The sequence below is a fragment of the Brachyhypopomus gauderio genome, chromosome 17, assembly GCF_052324685.1.
Source record: "Brachyhypopomus gauderio isolate BG-103 chromosome 17, BGAUD_0.2, whole genome shotgun sequence".
NCBI lineage: Eukaryota > Metazoa > Chordata > Actinopteri > Gymnotiformes > Hypopomidae > Brachyhypopomus > Brachyhypopomus gauderio.
In genome coordinates this window covers 14,644,049-14,667,485 of record NC_135227.1, presented here as the reverse complement: position 1 = coordinate 14,667,485, position 23,437 = coordinate 14,644,049, and the positions used below count along the sequence as shown (strand labels likewise).

General features: G+C 44.8%; 1 protein-coding gene across 2 annotated transcripts in view; it reads left to right on the top strand.

Annotated features, from left to right (window-relative positions):
- The window catches only part of spata17 (spermatogenesis associated 17), a 27,913-nt gene extending 11,158 nt beyond the window's left edge, over positions 1-16,755 (top strand). Inside the window, exons 7-10 of one of the 2 annotated variants that reach the window (XM_076979159.1) lie at positions 734-913; positions 3,123-3,271; positions 6,222-6,357; positions 16,557-16,755. In XM_076979159.1, the coding sequence (XP_076835274.1) occupies positions 734-913; positions 3,123-3,271; positions 6,222-6,357; positions 16,557-16,637 (546 nt within the window). In that variant the 3' untranslated portion in view covers positions 16,638-16,755. Of the gene's footprint in view, positions 1-733; positions 914-3,122; positions 3,272-6,221; positions 6,358-7,567; positions 7,952-16,556 lie in introns of those variants that run through there. The other variant, XM_076979160.1, reaches the window with a different exon arrangement.
- The last annotated feature ends 6,682 nt before the right edge of the window (positions 16,756-23,437 follow it).

Genomic DNA, 23,437 nt, shown 5'->3' with positions numbered 1-23,437 from the left:
CACAGCTTCAAATAATGAATTCTTTTGTTAACCACGAGTGCGTGAGGACGCCAGTGGGTTCCGGTCACCCCAGCTGAGCAGCCTCCTACGGTGTTGGAGCACTATAAACAAACAGCCCATTTGAGCTAGCATGCTAGCTCCTGCTAGCTGGAAGACTTGACAGGTGCTGAAGTGATAGATATCGCTCCACTCACGGGAGGTGACGAGCGTAATTGTTTCTCCAAGGTTGAGCGATTAAAAGAGGGTTCATTTGCCGACAAAACCGTGCGCGTTTTCAGAGTAGGTTTTGCATGGATACCTACAGTAAGGGACTTAGGAAGCGGTCGGACTGTGAGATGAGAAAAGCGTGTCTGTAGTTGGAGAGGGCCCTGCTGTGGGCCCCTCCGAGGGCCCCATTGTTTACAGGTGTGGCATTAAGGATGGAGGTGGATGCCTGTCCACTCATGTAGTTCAAACACATGAACTACATGAATTACTTTATTCATGTTACTCATATTTATACATTGTTAAAAAAAAAACACCATAAAATTTTCTTTAATGTATTCTTTCTTATTCTGTTCTTTATGTAATGTAAAGTACATAACAATACATCACATAAACCACTAATAGACCCACAAATGAATCAAGAGGACAACAGAGGAGGACTTATCTTCACATCGCTCTCTGTTCTTGAACTTGAAAGCATAATGTTAATAAAGGCAGAGTAACACAAGAGGCTCTTTTTCCTTCACAGTGTCCAGGCGTGTTCAACTCGCCGTACCGCTCACAGCCAGATGAGATGGAGCTGAGGTTAAGGAGAGTTAAACCACTGCTCATCAGGTCCCCACCAAAACCAGTCCGGCCTTCCAGCCAACAGGCGTCTGCCACCTTCCCCAGCCCAGAGAAACTGCCACCCATACACAAGACGCCACAGGTAGGGGCCGAATATCTGTGCAGACCCACGGCTGCCTGTACCTCCATATGGCAGCATGATGTTACCGGCTTAATGTATCTTAAGAGAAAGATTAACAATTATATTTGTGTCAAATTGTGAAAAAGTGTGGAATTATAATGCTTCATATTAAAAGTAAATTAAAGTAGAGATTATCCAAAGATCAACATATATGCTGTCGGTCATAGTATATTGCTATTTATTTGTTAAATGAAAATGAATTTTGACATGTTGGGGGACAGGGAGCGGCCATTTTGTCGACTGAACATGTACAGTTTGGTTGACACTGAGATGTCATTTTTTCATCTGTACATTGCTCAATGAAGCCTTATTGGCTACATTTACTTTCCTATGCCAAGTCAAGTAACTTTGTTAAAAGTTGATTCAGCTAGTAAGTCCAGTTAGCATAATCTGATATACCCAGCTGCATGAGCGCCTTTTGAGAGTTCCTTTAACAAATGTGCCACTCAAATTGAGTTTCAATGATTCTAATGGCTCAAATATTGCCAAACCCCTAACAGCTCCTACGCCGTGTGATTGGAGTCAGCTCCTCCTCTCCATATTCAGATGTGTGCACACAAGCGAGCAGTATGTTTGCCTACTCCACTGCTCCAACTCCGCTAATAAAACATGTGCAAATAGAAGGCAAAGTGTAATGACAATAATCAAAGGCGATTCCCAGATTGCGACGATTAAAGCCGTGATTTACAGCTGGCAGGAGACTGTTTTTGAAAACTCGCCGTAAAGAAGAATAATGTCATTAAGCATGCCTCCCCTCTCCCCTGGACGGCACCAAAGCGTGTAGACAGAAAGATAACGGTGATAAGCTTGCCTGTCGACTCCAGCTCCTTTATTCAGCGAAACCCATCGACGGGCTCTCAGCATGGGAATACAGAGGCATTTAAAAGCATTCCCGATAAAGAATTTCTTTAAGTACTTTCAAATCTAGCATGTCATCTTGTCCGGCTGTGAGAGGGAATTTGATGATACGTATTTGCCATTTGTGTTATTTACGGTCCGTGACTTTTATGGTAACTTGTTCCTATTATTGGTTTCTATTAATGTAAAACATAAGTGAGCAGAAATGAGGCGTGAGTCATTTCTTTTTATTAGAGCCTGAGTTCTTCACCCTGGGCTCTGGCTCCAGCTGGGCCCGTTTAGTGGGAAGTCATTAAAGAAAAAAAAAGGAAAATAAATGAAAAGAAAGGGGGAAAAAAGGAAAAGGCACCCCTTTCAGGCAATGAATGAAGCTGCATTATTTATCTATATTTTACCCTTACAAACAGCCTCGAACAGAGACCCCCACCCCTGTTCTTTCTTCTTCCCTTCTCTCCATCTCTCCCTCTCCCATTCTCATTGCAACTTTCCCCCCACTGATAAGCATCGGCGAGTGATAGATTGATTATGTGTGCCATTTGGGGAAGCAAGGGGATTGGTCAGCGGCAGGTAGCTGATCGGGTCTCGATAGTATCAAGGGCAGGGAACGTTTGTGCCAGCATGAATTAAAAGCAGCAATGTCTGAAGGTCACATTAAGGAACAAAGAGCAATAACGACAACAACCAGCGCCACCACCTTAACAACAAACGCCACCCTTCTCCACGCAGAGCAGCGGGGCGAGCTAGCTGCAGCCAGGAGGGAACTGGACGCTAGCTGGGCCCAGTCTCCCTGAGCAAGGCAAGACTGCTGACCATCTGGTAGTGAAATTGTAACAGAATCCACCATGCCATCTCACAGCACACCTGGGTTTTCACACTTCATTGACTCCAGTCAGTATCTACAACTAATGCGATACAAAAATATGTGCCTCCAAACATGAACAAACACGGTTTTAAAGCCAAATGTGTGAAAGCATTATTCCATAATCGATCGTTCTCATTCGCAGTTACGGCAATGTGGGGTTGTGGCTTGTTATATCTCCATCCTATTTCAGAGCATTGTTTTAGGCGGCCGAGGCTGATGCCTGTTCTAAAAACCTGTCCCATAGACTTATATCTGCCCATCATCATGCTCATCGCGGGCCTGCCGTAGGCATCACCCCACCCCCACCCCCCGAGTGGCAGGTATCCGGAAGAGAGGCTCTGCTCACCAGGGCCAATGGGGCCAGTTGGCTGCACAAGGGCCCCATCAATAATGAGGGCGGGTGGGCGCGGGCAATAAAACATTCACCTTATCCGTCCGCGTACCTGTCAGGGGCCCTTCCGGCCAGCGGTGGAGGTGTGGGGGCAGCGTCAGCGGCCCCTGGAGCCCAGCCTGCGCACGGCCACATCCATCACGGCCCTGGAGGAGGCCAGAGAGGAGCTCCGCCGGTATGAGTGGAGGACTCGCCTCATCGACCAGCCGTGAGTCACGTGCTCACACACACACACACACACACACACACACACACACACACACACACACACACACACACAGCCCATGGCTCCACATAGCTTTTAGGCAAAGACTTTTTTAAGGGGAAGTGTTTAGAGAAAACACGGAGCAACTTTTGCTAAAGATGTAGTGTTCTCATGCAATGCACTGTTCGTTTTGAACACTCTGGATCTTGCTGTGTTGCAAGTCAAAACCCATTTCAAGATTTACATCATTGTGTTCAGTGTGTCTTAATGCACTTCAACACACAACATACGCTACACTGCCTGTGATAGTCACAATCCAGAAATAAGAACGCCAAACGCAACCTGGAGGTTTGCAGTGTGTCTCTCCCCGTCGCTTCTCTCTCGTCTCTCACACGTCTCTCTCACGTCTCACCCTTGTCTCACCCTCATCTCGGGACACCCAGAAGTAGAGCTCCTGTGTTAGCCTCTGCAACTTCAGAGCAGATGGTAAACACTCAGAAGGGCTCGTGTCTAAACAGTGAGCAAAGCAACCTTATGAAGCCTCTTCAGCTGTTAACGTCCTTACACTGATCTTCTGTCACACCTCATCCTTCCTGGAACATTATTAACGCTCCTCTCCAGCATACAATTATTACAGCACATTATCATAATAACACTTTTTTAAATAACAATGCTTTAACTGTAGCATCTTAGTTTGAAAGCCCTTCCATTTATTTTAATTACAAGCATAGTGTGCAGAGTTTATTAATCAGGACGGCCCCCGTTTTTGCGCCAACTTTAAACAGTAAATTAGCTAACCCCATTAACACAGACCGCTCCAAACAGGCTGGAACAGGAGAGGTGGTTACTGTGCAAATCGTATTATCCGTGTGGCGGCTCCAGGGCATGGAGGCGCCTGATTGGGCCAGGTTTGATCTCGCCTCCCTCCTTCCTCACTAGATGCTGCCGCAGTCTTCCAAAGAGCCGCTATAAGTTGCCACCTCTCTTCTTGTTTCCCACCAGCTCAGTTTTCCCCATACAGGAAGTTCACTCTTGCTCTGCTCCAGACACCAGCAAGGAGGGGCTTATGGCTGAATGCACGGGAGGCCTGTAACACAGGGCAGGAGCTAAAAGCTGCATAATGGCTGATCAGTTGCTGGTCGGAACTGAAAATTTTTGACTTTGACTCTAAATTGTTTAGACTCTTGAAGAGCTAAAGATTAGAGGGATATCCTCCTTACAGCACTGCTTATTCTGAGTAATCTAAAATGACCTTAACTTGCCATTACAGTGTACATGTTGTATCCATGGCCAAAGAACTGATAGCCATTTAAATTAATGTGCCTATGCACTTATTGGTTTTCATGCTTTGCACTCTCAATGGAAAAACTGGTCTGCAGAGTCATAGATGAGAAGCCATGAAAAACAAAGCCTCTCCTCCCCCAGTGCCTCTCCCTCCATCCCTCTATCCCCCTCTCCCTCTCCTGTCCCCTCCTCCTCTCCAGTGGCGGCCTGGTGTGGTGTCACTGGGTACTGGTCCGCAGTGCCAAAACATCCCCTGCGAGAAGTCAAACTTCCCTTAATGGCTTTGAATGAATAAAAACTAGCCTATTAAAATGCAATTGGGAGGCTGTGAAGGCAGTAAGTGAAACAGCCGGCTAGCAGCAGAAGCGTTGTGTATTTGGGGACATTGGGGCCACATTAATTTTTGCTCTGCGATGTCCGTCCCACATGCACATTAGCATGGGTTGCTCTGTAATCTGTCTTGCAGGAGACGCTGGTGTCTCTAGTGGGGACGTATGTCTGTGCAAGACCAGGCCATTATTTAAAGGGCCAGTGCTGCGTTTGAAGCAAACTTTTTTCACAAGCCTCATCCACAGTTTATCAGTTTAGCTTCTTTATTGGGTTATTGGTATTATGTACTGTTTATTACTAATGCTAGTCTATTTTTTTCTGAGGCATACACAGAAGAAAATAAGCTTACTGATTCTCCTTCAGATGGAGAATTTTTTTTCCTTTTTAAATTTGCTCCCCAATCACTGATTACCAACAGCAGAAAAAACAGCAACTGTGTACAATTCATATGCCATTGAATATTTACCCAAAGGTTTATAGTGTGCTTTCAGAAGAGGCCAATGTTTGTCCTGGGTTCACAGAAATGCCATGGTTTCACACTGTATTTGTATGGCTCATACTATGCCAGATGGAACTATTATTACTATTGCATCCATATCGCTCTGCTTTGATTGCATTAACATACACATTTCCACCTGCTCTTGTTGTCTGATCATCATTAAAAAGTACATATATATGACAAGCAACAAGAATATAAAGGTCTGTTATTGCAGATCGGGCTCACAGGAAGTGCCAGGATTGTTGGTTGGTTGGTTGTTTGTTTTGTGATGAGCCAAGCCAATGCCCAGAGGACGTTTAGGCAGCTCATGCAGACACCTCTTGTACTGCGCCGGATAAATCTTCCTCCAGGCAACGTGTCTTGGGTGCAATTTACAAAATCAACCTCGCTGTAATTAACATCTGGCATTCTTCCTAAGTAACAGCCATTTGCATTGAACAAGTGCCCAACAAACACATGGGCGACTCGGAAAACAACCCGCAAGAAATCAAGTGATTAAGAAGCCATTCCGATTTGGACTGGAATGCATTGCGGTTTCATGGGAGGGGTGAATGAACGTGGTGATGTATAAGCATTATATCCACTGGTTGGTGGGAGATTTGAACCATTAGCTGTGAGTCGTTGCGCTAGCTAGGACCAGAGGGCATTGCTGCAACTTAGGCATAAGATTACACTCCTACTGTGATAGTTAATGGAACATACTGACAGTGGAACCCTAGCAATGTGAATCTAATGGCATTTTACAGCTATCGCCTTCTACTTAGTTTAAAGCTCTGGAATGATATAAATGCTGATTTCTCTTTAAGGTGTAGATGTATCCTCCTGTCCTTGGTCATACAGGTTCCTGCCCTTCTCCAGTGCACACCAAAACAGGAAGTATGAGGGCCTGCTCCACACCAGCTCTCCGTATCAACAGAGCCAGTATGGGAACAAACACTTTCGAGAGGAGCACAGGAGTCAACTTCAGGGAAAACAGGTATGTGGATAGTACCGGCAGACACAAGACACACACACACACACACACACACACACACACACACACACACACACACAAATGCCCAACAAGCACTCCAGACTAGCAATAGCATAGACTCCATATGTACCAAACATGACTCGGCAGGGAGAAAACAAAGACACCTCATCCTCAATGTGTCACAAATTTATCAAACCTGACAGCCATTTAATAAAAACCCACAAGAAAATGAGGGAGAAAAGCCCCCCAGGCCCATGCACACACCCCACCCCCCATCACCATCACCACCACCACCACCACTTCAGCCCCAAAGTCCTCACATTAGGTAATTGACTGTGTCTTTGCTGAAGGCCGTTCATGGATGAGAGTTCTTTATTGGCTCTTACCAGCAGGCACTGCCCTCTGCATCCAGTGCAATTGCCCGGAAATGCCTCCTCCTGGAAGGAAATAAATATAAGCCCCTCCTGCTGACACTGCTCGGATATGCGCGAGTGGTGTTGAACGTGGTGGCGGGGCTGGCCGTTCTCTTCGTACCGCCATCATACAGGTCTCACTAAAACCGCACTCGGAAACGCTGGATATAGGCCACTGTGCTCTGCTCAACAGGTCCACGCAGTAATCGTTGTTGGGACATGACCGAATTGGTGCAGGGGTCACAGATGAGGGGCTGATCTGGGATCAGGCTTTTCCCCATCTAGGCTGATCATGTCATGGCTCACTAAAAAAGCACAACTAATCCAGGCTCTGCCACTTATTGTGGAGCCAGCTTCACGTTGCAGGGGTGTGAAACTCATCCTGCTGGCGCCTGACAGTAATGAAGGCTCAGCGTAACGAGCGTGTGTGTGATTAGCATAATTGACGCAGCTGAGGATGTCACATTGAGGATTATCACTGATCCATACATAGAGAGGAGCCCTCCCACCCATCCTCAGGGGTTATGCCCCACCTAGAGTGGTCTCTCGCCCCACTGACAGAGCAGACATTCACCCACATGCACACACGCATGTTTGACAGCCTAACAGATCTCTGTGATAAATGCAGTTTTCAATGTTTTTTTTTTTCATCTTCCGTTTCTTTCTTTATTTAAATTTAAGATTACAGCATCAAGTAAAATGTCCCCAATTATTATTTATTTCTGTTTTAATACTGAAGCTGATTTTTCAAACATTTTCCTGACATTTAAATTACTTCCTAATTTATTTGTGTAAAACAGAGGTGTGTGCTGCGACTTCAGACTCAGTGTTGTGGGTGAACAGATGCTGTAAGGATGTGATAGGCTGCGTCCTCCTTGTTAGGAAAGATGGCAGCATTATGGCATGTGCAGGGCAGCCGGTGGCCAGGCGAGGTCATGTGACCGTGGCCAGTGCCCTCCTCCAATCACGTGGCGCTACAGACGCTGAGGCAAGCTTCCTGCACTTCCAACCAGCCCCATGCCACCTGTGATCTTCCAGACACTGCTGCTTACACACAGTGGGCAGGGAAGAACACTGTGGTCAGACTAGCTCAGTTAACAGACAACATGGGGAAGCTGACAAACACACCAAAGTATTAACATAACTAAATAAGGACATTTAAATATTTAAATGAAAAGACAGCAGTGTGACAAATATTAGCATCAGCATCTTATATTTGATGTTGGCAAAGAAATATAGATATTTTAGTAAGCTTTATTTATAAGTAGTAATTTTTTCCTTTTTTTGCTTTTAAGAATTAAAAATTAAAATTCAAAATCCAAACTTTGCATGCAAGCTTTGGTCAAATTAATGGTCAAATTAATTAAATAACTTTAGACAAAATTAGGCATGTTATTATATGTATAGAAAAATGTAGCAGAAATAAATGTATGTTGACTTATTATGTTATTTTTAGATAGATGCTGAGTAATGGGGTAAGACACAGACCCACAGATCCTAAACTAGACACAGAAACAGCCAAGGCTGTTGGCCACAGTTTACAAACACAGTCCATAAAATAAAGAAACAGCTGTGTGATTTTTGCAGTGTGATTCTAATATTTTTCTCACTGCTATAAATTACAGTTCAAAGAGGACTTCTGTTGGTTAATTAAAGCCTCCTGAATTGCTGTAATTAAGAGCATGAGCACACACAGCATGTAGAGAGATTGCTTTTCTTTGAGTAGCTCCACTCTTCCACAAAGCTGTCAGATGAAATGTCTGAGGAAGCTCTCGTTCTCACTCTTTTATCATAATGTGTGTCTGAGTGTGTGTGTGTGTGTGTGTGTGTGTGTGTGTGTGTGTGTGTAGAAGATCTAAGAGAGTAATGTAGTCAGTGAGATGCCCTCTGTTTAACCCAGTAAAACAGAGATCCAGGCACTCGAGGAAACAGGAGTTCCCCTGAGTATATGAATGTTGAAATGTAAAGATTAGAGCGCTCTCTCTGGGTCTGACTCTGATATCGTATTATACGCGGTCATGTTTGCAGTTTGGCAGTTGTCTCACTGACAAAAGTCAATGTTTTTGTAAAATATGTTATCACCTTTGAGCAATTCTAGATGTTTTACTAAAGAGAAAGATAATTACCATATTAGCATTTTTGCAAGATCATCCTCTACTGCTAAGTGCTATATTTGAGATTTAATCTGCAGATGATTTAGGAACTATTGTGTTGTAATGTAGTGACTGTGCTTCTAAAGCAAAGGTCTGTCAACAGCTGCTGTATAGTAGCTGTGAGCACAGAGGAAGCATCACATATATTAATTCACTGTAGAAAAATTTTTACTTTTTGGTCACTGCAATTCAAGTCCAAATCAATCTTAATTTTTGCTGTGATTCGAAGGGAAAAATAAAAAGAAAAGTTTATTTTGCAGGCCTGTGAGGCCTTTCTATTTTTAAAATAATGACCACATATTAGGTATAAATTTGTACACATTTTTCCTAGCTACCTAATTTTCATAAGAAAAGCTTTGTCCCTTGATGACAGTCCCAACCTTTGGAACGTAAATTGATTCTAAAGAGGAAATTAAATGGCACTTATTACACTGTCTAACTAGTAACCCGATGTCATTTGTCTGTGGTTTGATAAATGTGCCGTGTTTTCCCACCTTTGACGGTAACCGGTGAGAAAGGCAGCACACATAAACCTGCCCGTCTAATGAATCTCCACATCCCCTCGCATCCCTCCCCCACTGCATTGACTCGCGAGCAGATAATGATGGATATGGTGATTTTCAGGTGCATTTGTGATTAAATTATACCCATTCTCGTTTTCCTTTCAACATTTCTTCTTTCGTTTTTCCCCTCTTCCACTGTTGCATGGAACTGCTCCCTGAGACTGATCTGTTATTTCCCGAGATTAACATGTCTTAACCCGAACGCGGCGCGTGGTGATTTATCTCAATTGTGAAGATAAAAGGGAAGCGACGCGGGAAGCGCTGGAGAGGCTCGCGCTCTGCTAGGACACGCGGCTAACGGACTTCTGTCGTCCTTAACCTCGAAACGTTTGCCTTTGCAACGTTTGTCTCGCTGTAATTTTTTGACGTCTTGCTTCTTGTTTGCGTATGGACGGGACAGGATGACGCAAACTCGGAACATGTTCACGTGGGCTCGAGCGGGACGTTCCTACGTCAGGCCGCGCGCGCTGCCCTCCGCGTGGCCGGAGCCCGTGTTTTGATGTTTGCATTATCACCACCAGGGCTAACAAATTGAAGCGCCAGGGCTAATTACAGCGCCTAATGAAGTGCGGGCAGCAGCCATGCCCAGCCGCAAAAACCTCGCCATCGCCTTGCATTAGTCTTTCATCAATCACGCTTTTAAACCGATAGAGCGCAGTTGTGAAAGCCCGTGCACCGCCTATTCCGACATTTTTCTCCCGTTCCTCTGTTTTTTAATGTTGCCTCAGTAATTGCTTTTTCAAACCTCCCATTCTGCCCCCCCCCACACCCCTACCTATGAGCACGACTTGAGCAATGTCTCTTTTTTTAATTATTGTGGTATTGTGGTATGAGCCTTGGTGGAAACAGGAATATTTGGCCATGCATTGCTGCTTTCTTTTGTTAATCAGCAGCAACGTAATGCATCAAAGCACTACGTGTGATGTATGATGCGAGTTCAAACGTGCATGATATTCATAATGGGCAATAAATACATTTTTAAAAAGTAGCTCAACATGCACTAACTGGAAGAGAGAATATGGAACCCATGTGCACACCATGTAGGATACACACACTTATACGCACTAGCATATCTGACCGGACCACATTAGTGACCAGGAGGCACCAGGAGGTTTTATTAGATGATAAATATTCCTGACCCTTTCATTTGCCATGTAATCAAGAATTCTCTAGACATACCTCTTACTTTTTATGATGTATATATATCAATTAACTCCACAATGTCATCCATTATGTCAGCTTTTACCTTTTTATCCTTCCACAAATAATGTCAAATCTAAATTGAAATATGACTAAAATAGCCTACATTTAATAAAAGTGACAGATTTTTTTTTTATTTAGCAGAAAACAATGGCATTTTAATAGTTTTTTCACAGAACATTCACTAACAGGCACTGTTTTCAGTTTAGTTTTTTGAGAGTTCTGGGTTATGGGATAATGGAACATGCAAATCTATGGATTTTCATCAGAGGAATTAATCTGTGAATAAAATACAGCCCCAAAGAATTCCTTTTGAGAGCCTAAAACAAAGAAAAGAATCACTGTAAAGTGCTCCTTTCTAGTAAGAATGGAAATCAAAGATAGCCCCTTCAAAAGCATCTTTGCATTAAGTAAGTGTCAGAGACTGCAGCCCCCCCGATTGTTCCACTCCACTGAGCTCATCCACTATTGCCTCTCAGCTTTGGTCTGCCTCACATTCTCCACACCAGCACCACACCTCACCCTTCACACCGCCAGCCACGAGAGGCTTCACGTTTCCGTGGTGCGGAGAAGGAGGCAGCAATGGCCGAACGCAAAAGTGTGTGGAAAGAACCGGCAGGAAGAGGAGGGGCTGGTGTAGGAAGAATCAGAGGCGGACGGCAAGAGAGGCGTGGGTAGTTAGCAGCACCGCTCTGCCTCAGATCAGCCCAAATGCCACAAACACGCACCCATACATTCACACACAAACAACTCCATTACTGTCCATTCATTGTAATTTTCTTATATCAAGTTGCTTTATGGCTGGGGGGTGTAGGCAGTTCAGAATTGTGCGGCTCCAGCACTTGAGCAGGCTGGTGCAGACAGTCCTGCTTTTGCTAGTGCAGGTCTTTGCATAGTATTCTCCAAAGAACCCCCCCCCCCCCCCCCCCCCCGTTACTCCAGGGTTTGATTAAATTAATTAAGGCAGAATAACACTGGGGTTCCAAGGACAGGCGTTTGTGTTCCAATGCCAGTTGCTCACTGCAGCCCAGCAGAAACCTCATTTAGGTGACAAGCAACGGGCCTCTTCAGTAGAGGCAGGGGGGGTTACTTTTCCTAAGCAACAGCATGATAGAACAGAATTACATGAAATACTGCATCGTTTTGGCATTGTCTGTTAATTGCAGGAATGATTGAATCTGTGTGTGTGTGTGTGTGTGTGTGTGTGTGTGTGTGTGTGTGTGTGTGTGTGTGTGTGTGTGTGTGTGTGTGTGTGTATGAATTTTTTAAGCTAATTGTGTTACCTTTGAAAACTATGATAAAATATACACTAGGCAGTCAGACCTGTTTGTGAAGATAATGTGATATCAAGTTTAAAAGGCGTCTACCATCGAAATATATTATTCTTTCTTGAAACATACATGACTGTTATTTTTGGACAAGATTTCATTCCCAGCGCTGCAAGACTGGTCTCCACCTTCTACAGACGTTTGCCACACTGTGCCCTGTGCATCTTCTCATGGCTAACACACATTGTTGCACCATGTGTGAAGCACTCATCCATTCCAGAACAACATCGGGAGTAGTTCTCCAAGCGTTGTGGTTTCTCCCCATAATCCTGTTAAGTCTCGCCTGAATATGACAATGAAAAACGAGCTAGATTAAGGTGGAGCACCTGCAGGGAGGGTACGACACCCCTTTAAATTCCAAACTGCAGTTATGGGGGGAACAGGGAGCCTTCCACTGACGAATGGAAGTGCTAAACCCTGTTGAAAGAGCAGGATTAGAAGCCTCACTTTGATGGACGTAGCGCAGGGGGAGCCCGTGTGCATAGTTAATCCAGGTCGGGTAAATGCAACATAAGGAAGAGTCTGTCACTGTCTCCTATTATTGGGCCATTAGTGGATTGTGGGGGATATGCACGCAGGGACTGGTCCAATCAGATTTATCCAACCAAGACTCGGAAACTTTTACAACGTTAGCACTCTCGTGATTATTTACAGTGTAGCCACGTGGCTGGCTTTTCTTCCGTGGTGTTAATTAGCATTAGTTAGTGAATGTGGACCTGTATTAAGTTCATCCTTTTATATGTTTGCTGAACCAGAGGACCAGTCAAATCCTGTGATATGTCAAATGCTGACCTCTGCTTCTGTATTCAGCACTGCTGACTTTATACTCCTGAAGTCCTGAAACATGGATGGCTATATTCAAGCTATTCTGTTTTATTAGTGTGCTTACTTTCTCAGTAGTATGCATAAAATAAGGGAAAACAAAGGCAACTCTGATTGAGTTAGTCAAACTGTACACATCAGAGAGCACCCAAACCCAGAATCGTTCTCCATCTTAATTCTAACATACTGATCACACCACACACATCTTTTCTCTTTTGTAATCTTTTCTAAGATTTCGAACCCATCAGTCATATCTGCCTTTTGAATAATACTTTTTAATGTTCTAATAGACGTGACTCGTGCAGTTAAAGAGTTTCTGTGTGTGTGTGTGTTTTGCACATGGAGTGAAGCAGCACGTTTCAGCACCGGTCCAGCTGAGGACGTGTTTCCTTATGTTTGTTTTGTCTCCGTTCCTCTTTCTCCACCTCAGACTGACGTCGTTTCTTCACATGAGAAAAAAAAAATAAATAAAGATGATGATAAAATAGGACTTTGGTGTGTGGTATGCATATTTCATCAAGCATCTGAATAAAGCTGAATTATTATGCATTGCCATCTTGGGGTTGGACTGATTACCATATACCATAAAGGGTTTCTCTTTTATCAATCTAGGCCTGATTGGTTTTTTGCCTGTAGATACCCTTTAGCATGCAATTGTCTCCCAACTCTTGATCCAGGAAAGTCGGCTTTTCAGCAAATATTTGCCTTCCCTTTGGTGCATATTCTGAAAAGTCACCATTTCCCAACTGTACGAATTGGAATGTACACAAAGGACATGTGTTTAATACACACAGGACATGCTTTTAAAACACATTAGACATGCTTTTAATACACACAGGACACACACAAATCAGCATTCCACAGTTTTTGCATGACTAATGCAAAACATCCTATTTCCCTCTGTACAACAATAAACTGTATAATACAATATTTTCTATTGCATTTTGCTGTGTTGTGCTTTGCAGATCTGTGTCTGTACAATACTTTCTCATTATTTTCTCATTACTAATTCCTAAACAATTTGTTTATGTAAGATTATGTAAGTTTCAAGAGATAGCATTTTTATCTCATTTTTAACCCAACTCAAACTGTGTGATATACAATGAATTTGCACTCATTCTCTTCGCAGACCATGAATATCAACAATACACTGAATGGTCAACTGGTCTCAGTACACAGTGTAACTTCACAGTGCAAGAGGTAGTGTTTGCTTCTGAAGTAGCAAGAGGCAACCGTGTATGAAAATGTCCTCTGCCATTTCTGCTGGGAATTACGCCATCACGTTCCCGCTAGCTAAAATAATGTAAACTCGTTTCAACCAGAGGCCGGCTCGGTGTCAGGGTGTCGCTCTGCAAAAAGTGCATTGGACACATTAGAACCTGACAGGGTCCCTTCTTGAAATAAGTGAAATTAATGGAGCTCTTTTCATGTACGACAAGGCTGCCGTTCCCCTTTCACGCTGCTTACAGTCAGAGAAAAGTCAATACTTTTTTATTACTCCATGCTGACCTACATTCTGTAGTACAAGTGCTTGGCGGCTAATTGGTTTCAGGGCGGGAAGAAAAAGAGCCGCTTCGTCCCAAAGAACGTTGAAGCAAATAAATCAATCTCTTCTCTTTTCTTATTGTTTTATTTGGTTAAAGCCGAGAAGGCAAGTGACAACATGCTGGGTTAAATGGCGGCTCCAGCAAGCAGGAAAGTATTGAGGTTGAAGCTGTGGTTAAGTAGCTGCTAACAGCACACTAATGAGGGCTGGTTAGGCCCACTCCGGCAGGGCCTCAGCAGTGCACACTGGACCGGTCCCTCTGCCTCCGTACACTGGACTGCACTCATGAAAGGTTTAGGACTTACCGGCTGAGTTGAATATAGAGGCCTTAGACTGCACATCAAGTCTTTTCATTCCGATCATATTTACAGTATGTTAGAGTATTACAGTATTAAACTTTACTGAGTCAGTTGTAGTTCTGACACTTTTTTTCTCCGCGTTATTAGAAAGCGATGACGTTCTACAATATGCTCCGCCTCTTCCTCGAGCTGATAGGTCAGCTGCTCCCTCTGCCCACACCCCACCCGTACTCCACCAGGATGCCAATTCAAAAAGACGATCTTAATACCAAACTCTGTCCCACAAAAACAAGGGTCCGGTATCCTGCTCACTCCAGTGAAGCCACTCGTAATATGATTCATTCAGCTCCATCTTCTTCAAGTTCCACCTTAGAGAAACTCAATTGCTCACATTTCCTCCAGATTTGTGCAGAATTCTGTACCGCAGGTCTTGCTGTTGTAGCAAAAGGAGCAAACGAGAGTTTTATGTGCAGCAGTGTCCGCTTGCATTTCCTCCACAGTTGTTGATATCACCACTGAATGCTGTTTACAAGGACGGCTCACCACAGCCTGTCCCGAGGCCCTGACAGACAGATGATTGTCACGGCGACGGACGCTGACTGACAGAGAGATCACATGTATGCCTGCAAGAAGGGAGATTGTCAATGCCCCAGTCTGTGACATTAGTTTGTCCTTGCTCAACTTCATCTTTTTTTAGTTAAAAAAAGAAACAAAATATATAATTAAAGCGTCTCTCTTCACTACCTCCCTCCCTCCCTCCCTCCCTCCCTTCCTCCCTCTCTTCTCCCCCCTCTTTTGAACCTGACTTCACTCCTCACTCGTTCCCTTTGTTCTCCTGCTGGTGCGCTCAGCCTTAGCTCTCGGAATAGCAAGCAGCGCTGGAGAAAGGTGTCATGTGTTAGACCAGGTCTGCCTCTAGGGGGGGTCGGTGAGCATTACCTCACACCTAGAGACACCAGGAGGCAGGCCTATGAGTACCAACAGCAACTAGGCCACTTGCAAAAGGCTGAATCCAGTCCAGCTAAAAATATCTGACGCAGAATTTTTTTTTCTTTTTTTTTTTGTGCAGAGCTGCAAAAAAAGAGGTCAGGATTTGTGTTGTGCCTCTCACATTCATCATTAACAGGCTGACTGGGCTTGGGAAGGAACTATGATGAAGAGGGCATGCTAGTTACAGCAGAGAGTACTTCACTGTTAGCATCACCGCTGGTGTAAAGTGGGTGTGTAAAGTGTGTGTGTGTGTGTGTGTGTGTGTGTGTGTGTGTGTGTGTGTGTGTGTGTGTGTGTGTGTGTGTGTGTGTGTGTGCACGTGCATGTGCGTAAGCTGAAGTGCACATTGCTCGACTTTCAAAATCTTCAGATGAATGTAAAGCTTATGTTGCACACACACTTGTAAACTGTTGCCTTTTGATGTGGTGGTAAGTACACCATGCAGTCAAACACAGGTGCGGTTTACAAATGACACACTGTTGCATGTTGGAGGCCTTAACAAAAGCAGATGAAAGACACGAGAAAAAAGACTGACATGCAAGAGCAGCTAGCAGTTCAGCGTGTGCATGTGTGGCTGTATTCTGGCATAAGGAGGTGCACGCAGCCTAGTACATCATCGTTACGGATTATTTTAGTGTTTCATCATTACAGATTATTTCAGTGTTTCATCATTACAGATTATTTCAATGCTTCATCATTACAGATTATTTCAGTGTTCATCATTACAGATTATTTCAATGCTTCATCATTACAGATTATTTCAGTGTTTCATCATTACAGATTATTTCAATGCTTTATCGTTATAGATGAATTCAATATTTATTGTTGCAGTGGATAATTTATTATATTAAGATTGCATATCCATATATTCTTTTTTCTTTTTTGCAGCCTTTCAAGACTGTGTTCACAACCTGCCATGTCTTTGACAAGTTTGGACGGCTATACTCCAATGCTGGTAAAATTGTCTAGCAGAGTATAAATAAATAAATCAATTAAAGTTCAGTTACATATCTTCCTGTCATTTATTTTTATTTGAAAAAAACAATTCAATTACAATTGTGTTTACATTTAACATTTTTTTATGTTTTAAGAGACTTAGTAAAGAGATTTAGTAAAATTAAAAGAATGTTGGCCTGTTCCTTTTTTTTCTTTTCTTTCACTCTCCTATCTGGTTTATTGTTACAAGAATACCTTTCAAACCGGGTGTATGTTAATGTCTTAACAGCTAACAATATGTGGCGTGGGGACAATTAACTACATTCTTTTCACCCTGGAATGAACTGGTTGTCATTTTGCCTTCTTAATGCGAATTTGAGACTCATAAAAATTTGAGACTCATAACAACAGCACGTCAACAAATGGTGGAAGTTGTAGTCATGCTCAGCACTGAATGCTGGGGGATTGACAGGGTCCGTCAGCACGTGGCCCTCAATCAGCCGCCTCGCTGCATGCGTGTTCTCCCATCCTCCCGGAACTGGACGCTCACTGGAAACATTTCCCACACAGTGTTTCAACCCAAAATAAATGTCCTTTAATTCCACTGAGTGGGAAAAAGACAAAGTCGACTGAGCCAGGCCTCTCCTACAAAGATTTAATTTCCACATAGAATTCTGAGTGCTTCTGTTGTGGTGGTGTGTGTTTGTGTGTGTGTGTGTGTGTGTGTGTGTGTGTGTGTGTGTGTGTGTGTGTGTGTGTGTGTGTGTGTGTGTGTGTGTGTGTGTGCGTGTGTGTGTCTAAGTGAAGCCCACTGGCTGACATCACCAACGCCCCTGTGACAGAAGCAGTAGTAATTTGGAGATGCATGAGCTATCTCTTTGATTGCTGGCGGTCTAAGGTAGTCCATCACTTCACAATAACTCAACCCACTGCTGACTCCTGCCTCCAAAAATAAAGATATAAAGAAATATAAAGAAATAAATAAAAAATGCTGCTTTTTCCATCAGGCGATTAGGAAAAAAGACCCCGGCACCTTCATCTGAATGCTCCTTCTGTTCACACCAAGCTCGGAAATCCTTCTCAGGCCAGTGGGGGAAAAAGGCACCTTGTGCCTGAAGGCCCAGCACAACACTGTTCATGTAGTGTCAGAACACAGGACACTGGCAGTGGGCTTTTCAGGTTCATTAAGCAAAGGCTTCATCAAGAAGGCTCTCTGAGAACAGAATCTCATTCCAAAGAGGTAGCCATCTCTAAGGGCTTCCTTATTTCCTTCCTAAACTGTTGGTAATCTCTCCTTGAAAAAGCTAAAAGACTTAGATGCTCTGTTTCTGACTAAATGGCATAACACAACAATCTTCCCGAGAAAACACAGGAGCCTGTGGGTATCAACGATCCAGGAGTGTTTCACCAAAGCAGCCAACCTCAGTCTCCAGTGGTAATAATACAGAGCTGGTTCCTAAACCTGCCTCCCACACCGGCACCTCCATGCCATCTTCAAGAACATCGGGGCACAGGGGAGCTGCCACTACTCCACCAAAGGCTGTGTTTGAGCCAGCCTGTCCCGGAGGTGGCGTGAGTGTGCAGTGTGGTCTTCGTAGGGCGTGCGGGGCAGGTGAGGGTTCACAGTTGGAGCTCGGCCAAGAGGGCAGGAGAAGAGCACAATGGAAGCAGGATGTCGTCTTGCAAGCTGAATGACGCGTGCAACAGAGGAGAAGTGTTAAAATGCTCTAATCAGATGGGTACAGATGGGTACAGATGGGTACATGGGTGTGCAGAGGGGTACAGAGAGGCACATGGGGGCATAAAGGGGTACAGAGGGGCACATGAAGGCATAGATGGGCATAGAGGGGTACAGTGAATGTGGGAGATCACCCTGAGGAGCACATCCCCTTTCTCAACATACAGGCGGGAAGGGGGAGGGTCTTCAAAAGTTATAAACGTCAAATTGTTGAATCATAAGAATCTTCTAGATTGTCAACTGCCTCCGGTAACAAAACCAATATCTAATTCTTAGAATATACAACTCAAAAAATGTATACTATAACTATTAACACTATGAACTGTAGTCTACAATACAATAATAAATCATAGCCATCAATTTGTTTGACACAAAGCTCAAGCCCTCAGTAAGGGTACTAGAGCTTCTGAATAGCCGCAGTCGCGTGCTGGGCTAAGCTACGTCCAGGTGGAGCAGCTGGTGGAGGTACAGTAAGGCTTTCCACAGCATTTTTATAAAGGTTTTCTATAAAGATTCTATTACTGTGGTACATTCATTTAGTCTTGGTGGAAAGTACTGTATATACTTGGTGGAAAGTACTGTGAATAACTGAGTACAATTATCTACCAGGAACTTGCTAATGCTAATGTAGCGCATTAAAAATGCATGTTATAGGGTCCCTGGTTATGTTATTTATAAGCATCCGAAATTATTTCATGATACCAGTCCAAGATAGTAGCACTGACATAGTAAGTTTCCCAAACAGATATTGTACAATAATAATTAATATTTAATTAATTTAGTTTAAGTTAATGGTGACACAACAGGCTCTTGAATTGTAACTGAGGATATATTCACCAGGTTCTCGATGAATGAAGTATGTACAGAATTGAAAGTTACTGTTGGTTTCAGTGTGTTTTCTGTATTTGAGGTTTTCCAGTGTTTCCTGATCCAAGCACATTCAGGATTCATTAATAGACTGTGTGTCTTGGCACAGATGATCATTTCTGTTCCAGCTGCAGTCATTTGGGCAGAAGAGCTGACCCCCATATATTTCCATGATGAAACCTACCTGGACCTCCGTATGCATGACTCCTCCACTCACCAATACCCCCCCCAGACCACTGTGGTCTCTCTAGGACAGTAAAACCTCAGCCTCATTCTCCCAGGTTTCCTGAGAGAGGCCGTGTGAGAACTGCTGATCTTGTGGGTCAGTGCAGTGCTACAGGTCAGAGTGATCAGTCAGCCTGTCAGTCAGTGAGTGTAGCGGGTCCGGCACAGAGTGTGGGAGGTCCTCCTCCTGCTCCAAGCCCAGCCAGCGCCTCCCGTGCGTGGGGAGAGGAGGTGGGTCGGAGGGCTGACAGGGAAGTGATGGGCTGTCTGAGCTCACTGCTGTGCCACAGCAGGACATGTCAGAGGAGCTGGCTGGCCTCCTACCTGTCTCTCTGCCCTGTCTCTCTGCCCTGTCCATCTTTAATGCCTCTGGAAGGGCTAGACTCCCCCTCTCTCTTCTCCACTACCCCCTCTTGCCCACTCTCTCTCTCTCTCTACCTCTCCCATTCTCTCTCCTTCTCTCCCTCTCTCCCATTCTCTCTCACTCTCTCCTTCTCTCTTTCTCTCTCTGTCTCTCTCTCACCCCCCCCCCCCCACACACACACACAGTAACATACACAGGAGTTTCCTCAGTATGAGACAAGTCTGACTGCAGCTTCAAACAAAGCCATAGTTTTGTGTGAGTGCGTAAGCGTCTGAGACATCATGTGCCAGTAGACGTGCAGCAGGTTGTGGGAGGTCTCTGTGGGGACAGCGCTAGTCTGCACTGTAGACTGGCAGTAGTCTTCTCCCACTGCAGCCTGGACACAGTCACTGCCGCCTGCTATCGCAAAATATATATATTTTGTGCATACAAGACTGTGATGTCGATTCAGGCACTCAGTTTACACACACACACACACACACACACACACACACACACACATGTGTGTGTGTGTGTGTGTGTGTGTGTGTGTGTGTGTGTGTGTGTGTGTGTGTGTGTGTACCTGAATCAATATCACAGTCTCACAATATATACAATTATATTTATATATATTGTGAGACTGTGATATTGATTCAGGTACACATACACACACACACACACACACACACACACACACACACACACACACACACACACACACACACGTGTGTGTGTGTGTGTGTGTGTGTGTGTGTGTGTGTGTGTGTACCTGAATCAATATCACAATATATAAAATCTGAACATTTCAGGTGTGCAGATATGCAAATATAAAACAAAATGTGTGTGTGTCTGTGTGTGGGTGGTAATGTGAAATTTCTTCTTGTTTTATAAGCTGACAGTTATAATTTTGACCCCCCCACTAAAAACTCAGCACTGTAAATATCATATAAAACAGAATGGCACATTTCATCATCATCTTTGTGCAGTCTTTTCTTCCATCTGTAGATATTGCTCTGTTCCCGCTTCATGAAAATTGCCCTCATTTAAAATGATTTGTAGTTTTAAACTGAGTGGATGTGAAATCTCCTCCATCGTCCCCGTAAGTGGAGGCTGAACTTAATGTGCTGGTGCGAGTGGCGTCGGAGGGCTGTGATCGGCGTGAACGGTGTGAACGGCGTGAGCATGCGGCAGCCGGGTCCCCGCCAGATGCCGGGCCAGATGTGTGGCCCAGCTCACTTGGGTGATTCCATAATTACATTTCATGTGCAGAGCTGAGCGGGCCCTTTCTATCGCTGGTGCCTCACCCGAACGAATTCCTGATTTCGTGTTTGGGATAAAGAATCCCATTTTACTGACCGTGGCTGTCAATTACACTGCACTAGGCCTAATTCCACTGCCCCCCAAATCCCTCACTTGGATTCTGGTTAATATGTCAGCTTCATATGGCATTGCTGCAACATTTAAACGATGAGGGGGAAAGCCATCACAGATGTACATCTTTGATGTGTGTCACCGAGTTTCACGTTGTGTCCATTTCACTGCAGTACTGTTGTAGATGAAGTGTGGTTTAATACTAACATAACGCTGCCTTTTTTTGTCTTGCAAAGAGTCACAAAAAAAAAAACTCACTTTTGTTTCGACTTTGATCGAGACTTTCTAAAAACCAAAACATCAGTATGCCAAATCAGGTGATGAATGAAATCCAACGGCGAAGACAATGATGAATACCAATCAGAAGGGCTATCGACAAGCATTTGTTCTGTGCACTGCATCATAAACAGACAGGTGTCCGACTTCAACATGTGTATTGGCAGGTGTGTACCCCTGCCACCGCTCAGCAGCCTGAGTGACAGGGCATTATTGATAGACAGGATCCACTGACATGTCTTCAAACACACACACACAAAATCTTTCATCTTCTTTTCCTTTTATTTTCAAGGTTCACAGAGCATTGTGCCATCCGGAGAATTTCACATAAAACATTAAAACAGGAATAGTGGATCTAATAAAGATGAATCTAATTAAGGCATGATATGTTTCTCTCTAGTCCTCTTAATGACAGCTCCATATTTCTGGTGGTCGGGAGGTGTCAGCTGGCTGGACGAGTCAGTCTGACAGAACACAAAATGGAGACGCTGATAACGGGTGGTGCAGGAGGGTGTCAGCTGCCGCCCCTCTGGAGTGACCCCGGCCCTGGCGGCCGCCCCGGGCGCTGGCAAGGTGGACAGGTACAGCTCAGCGTGCGGGCCTGTGCCCCTGCCTGGCTCGGCTCACGGAATCAATCAGCCCACCTGTCAAAGGCTAACCCGCACAGACAGGCCAGGGCAGGGCTCGGCACAGGGAGCTCCTCCCACTGGTAGTGGGGACCCCGCCCCTCACCCTCCCTCGGTCTGCTCCTCACTCTGTGTTGGACTGCATCCCTGCTCCTCACTCACTGTTGACTGCTTCTGAAAACACATGGGGTAGGTACACTCAGACCAAGACCTGTTCTAGTCCAGAATGGTCCATTAACTGTGGTTCTGCATGAAAAGTACTTTTCTGGCAAGCTCTCAGCTTAATACTTAAAATCAGTCCTAAATATGTACTTGTTAAGATGCGAAGATCCATAGATTTACAAATGACTGTATTGATTTTTATTTTCTAATAACAGAAGCTGCCAAAGGTTAACGCACCAGGATACTGTATTGTTCTCAATAAGACAACACCATGGAAAAATTCACACATTGTAACCTCTGACAGTGGACAAAAGATCCACAATGGACTTTTTTTTGAGCATATCCTTTTTAACATCAGTTCAAGCTGCGTTCTCCTGCTAAGAGCTCAATGACCTTCCCTGCTCTGGATACTCACAGACACTACACACACACACACACACACACACACACACACACACACACACACACACACACACACGCACACATGCACACGCACACATATGCATGCACTGACACATCCTGCCTAAGTCTGAATCTTGCATCACCTGAGGAAACTTGTGGCTAATTTCATTTCATTTCTTTCTTTCTTTTTTGCGTGTGTGTGTGTGTGTGTGTATGTGTGTGTGTGTGTGTATGTGCGTGTGTGTTCGTGGGGTAAGGGGGTGGGGGTGATGGGGGGGGGGGGGGGGTGAGGATGCAAATGAGTGCAGACAGCTGGTGCCTTCCTGGTGGTGAGGAGTGATGGAGGGCCCGGAGGCCTCGCTCATCAGCCCCTCGTCCTGCCTCTTCCTTTCAGACAGAAGCCCACCGGGGAGAAGGCGGGGCGCCTGCTCCAGCAGCGGGACCAGATGGTCCGCGAGGTAAAAACGCGCCTCATTCAGTTAGCGCGATGCTATCGCTCACCTGGGCGATGGTGCTAATGCCTGCGCGGCCCACGGGCGTTCGTAGGGCTGGAGAGGCGAGTCCGCCTCGGTGTCGGCAGCGTGAGGAGACATCGGCCTTCCGGTCTGCTTCACCCGCGCGCGCGCACGACGCCTGACTTCACACGACGGCTGCTACCTTCTGTCGCGTGGCTGTGTTCCATTTATTTGGCTGTGCGCGTGGCGAGTCCGTGTCCCGGCTCCGTGTTGAGGTGCTGCGATGTTAGCATGGGCTGCGGCTCTTCAGAGCGGCACTGCTGAAACTACGGTTCAGCTTCGATGAAACTCAGGCCAACCAGCCGATC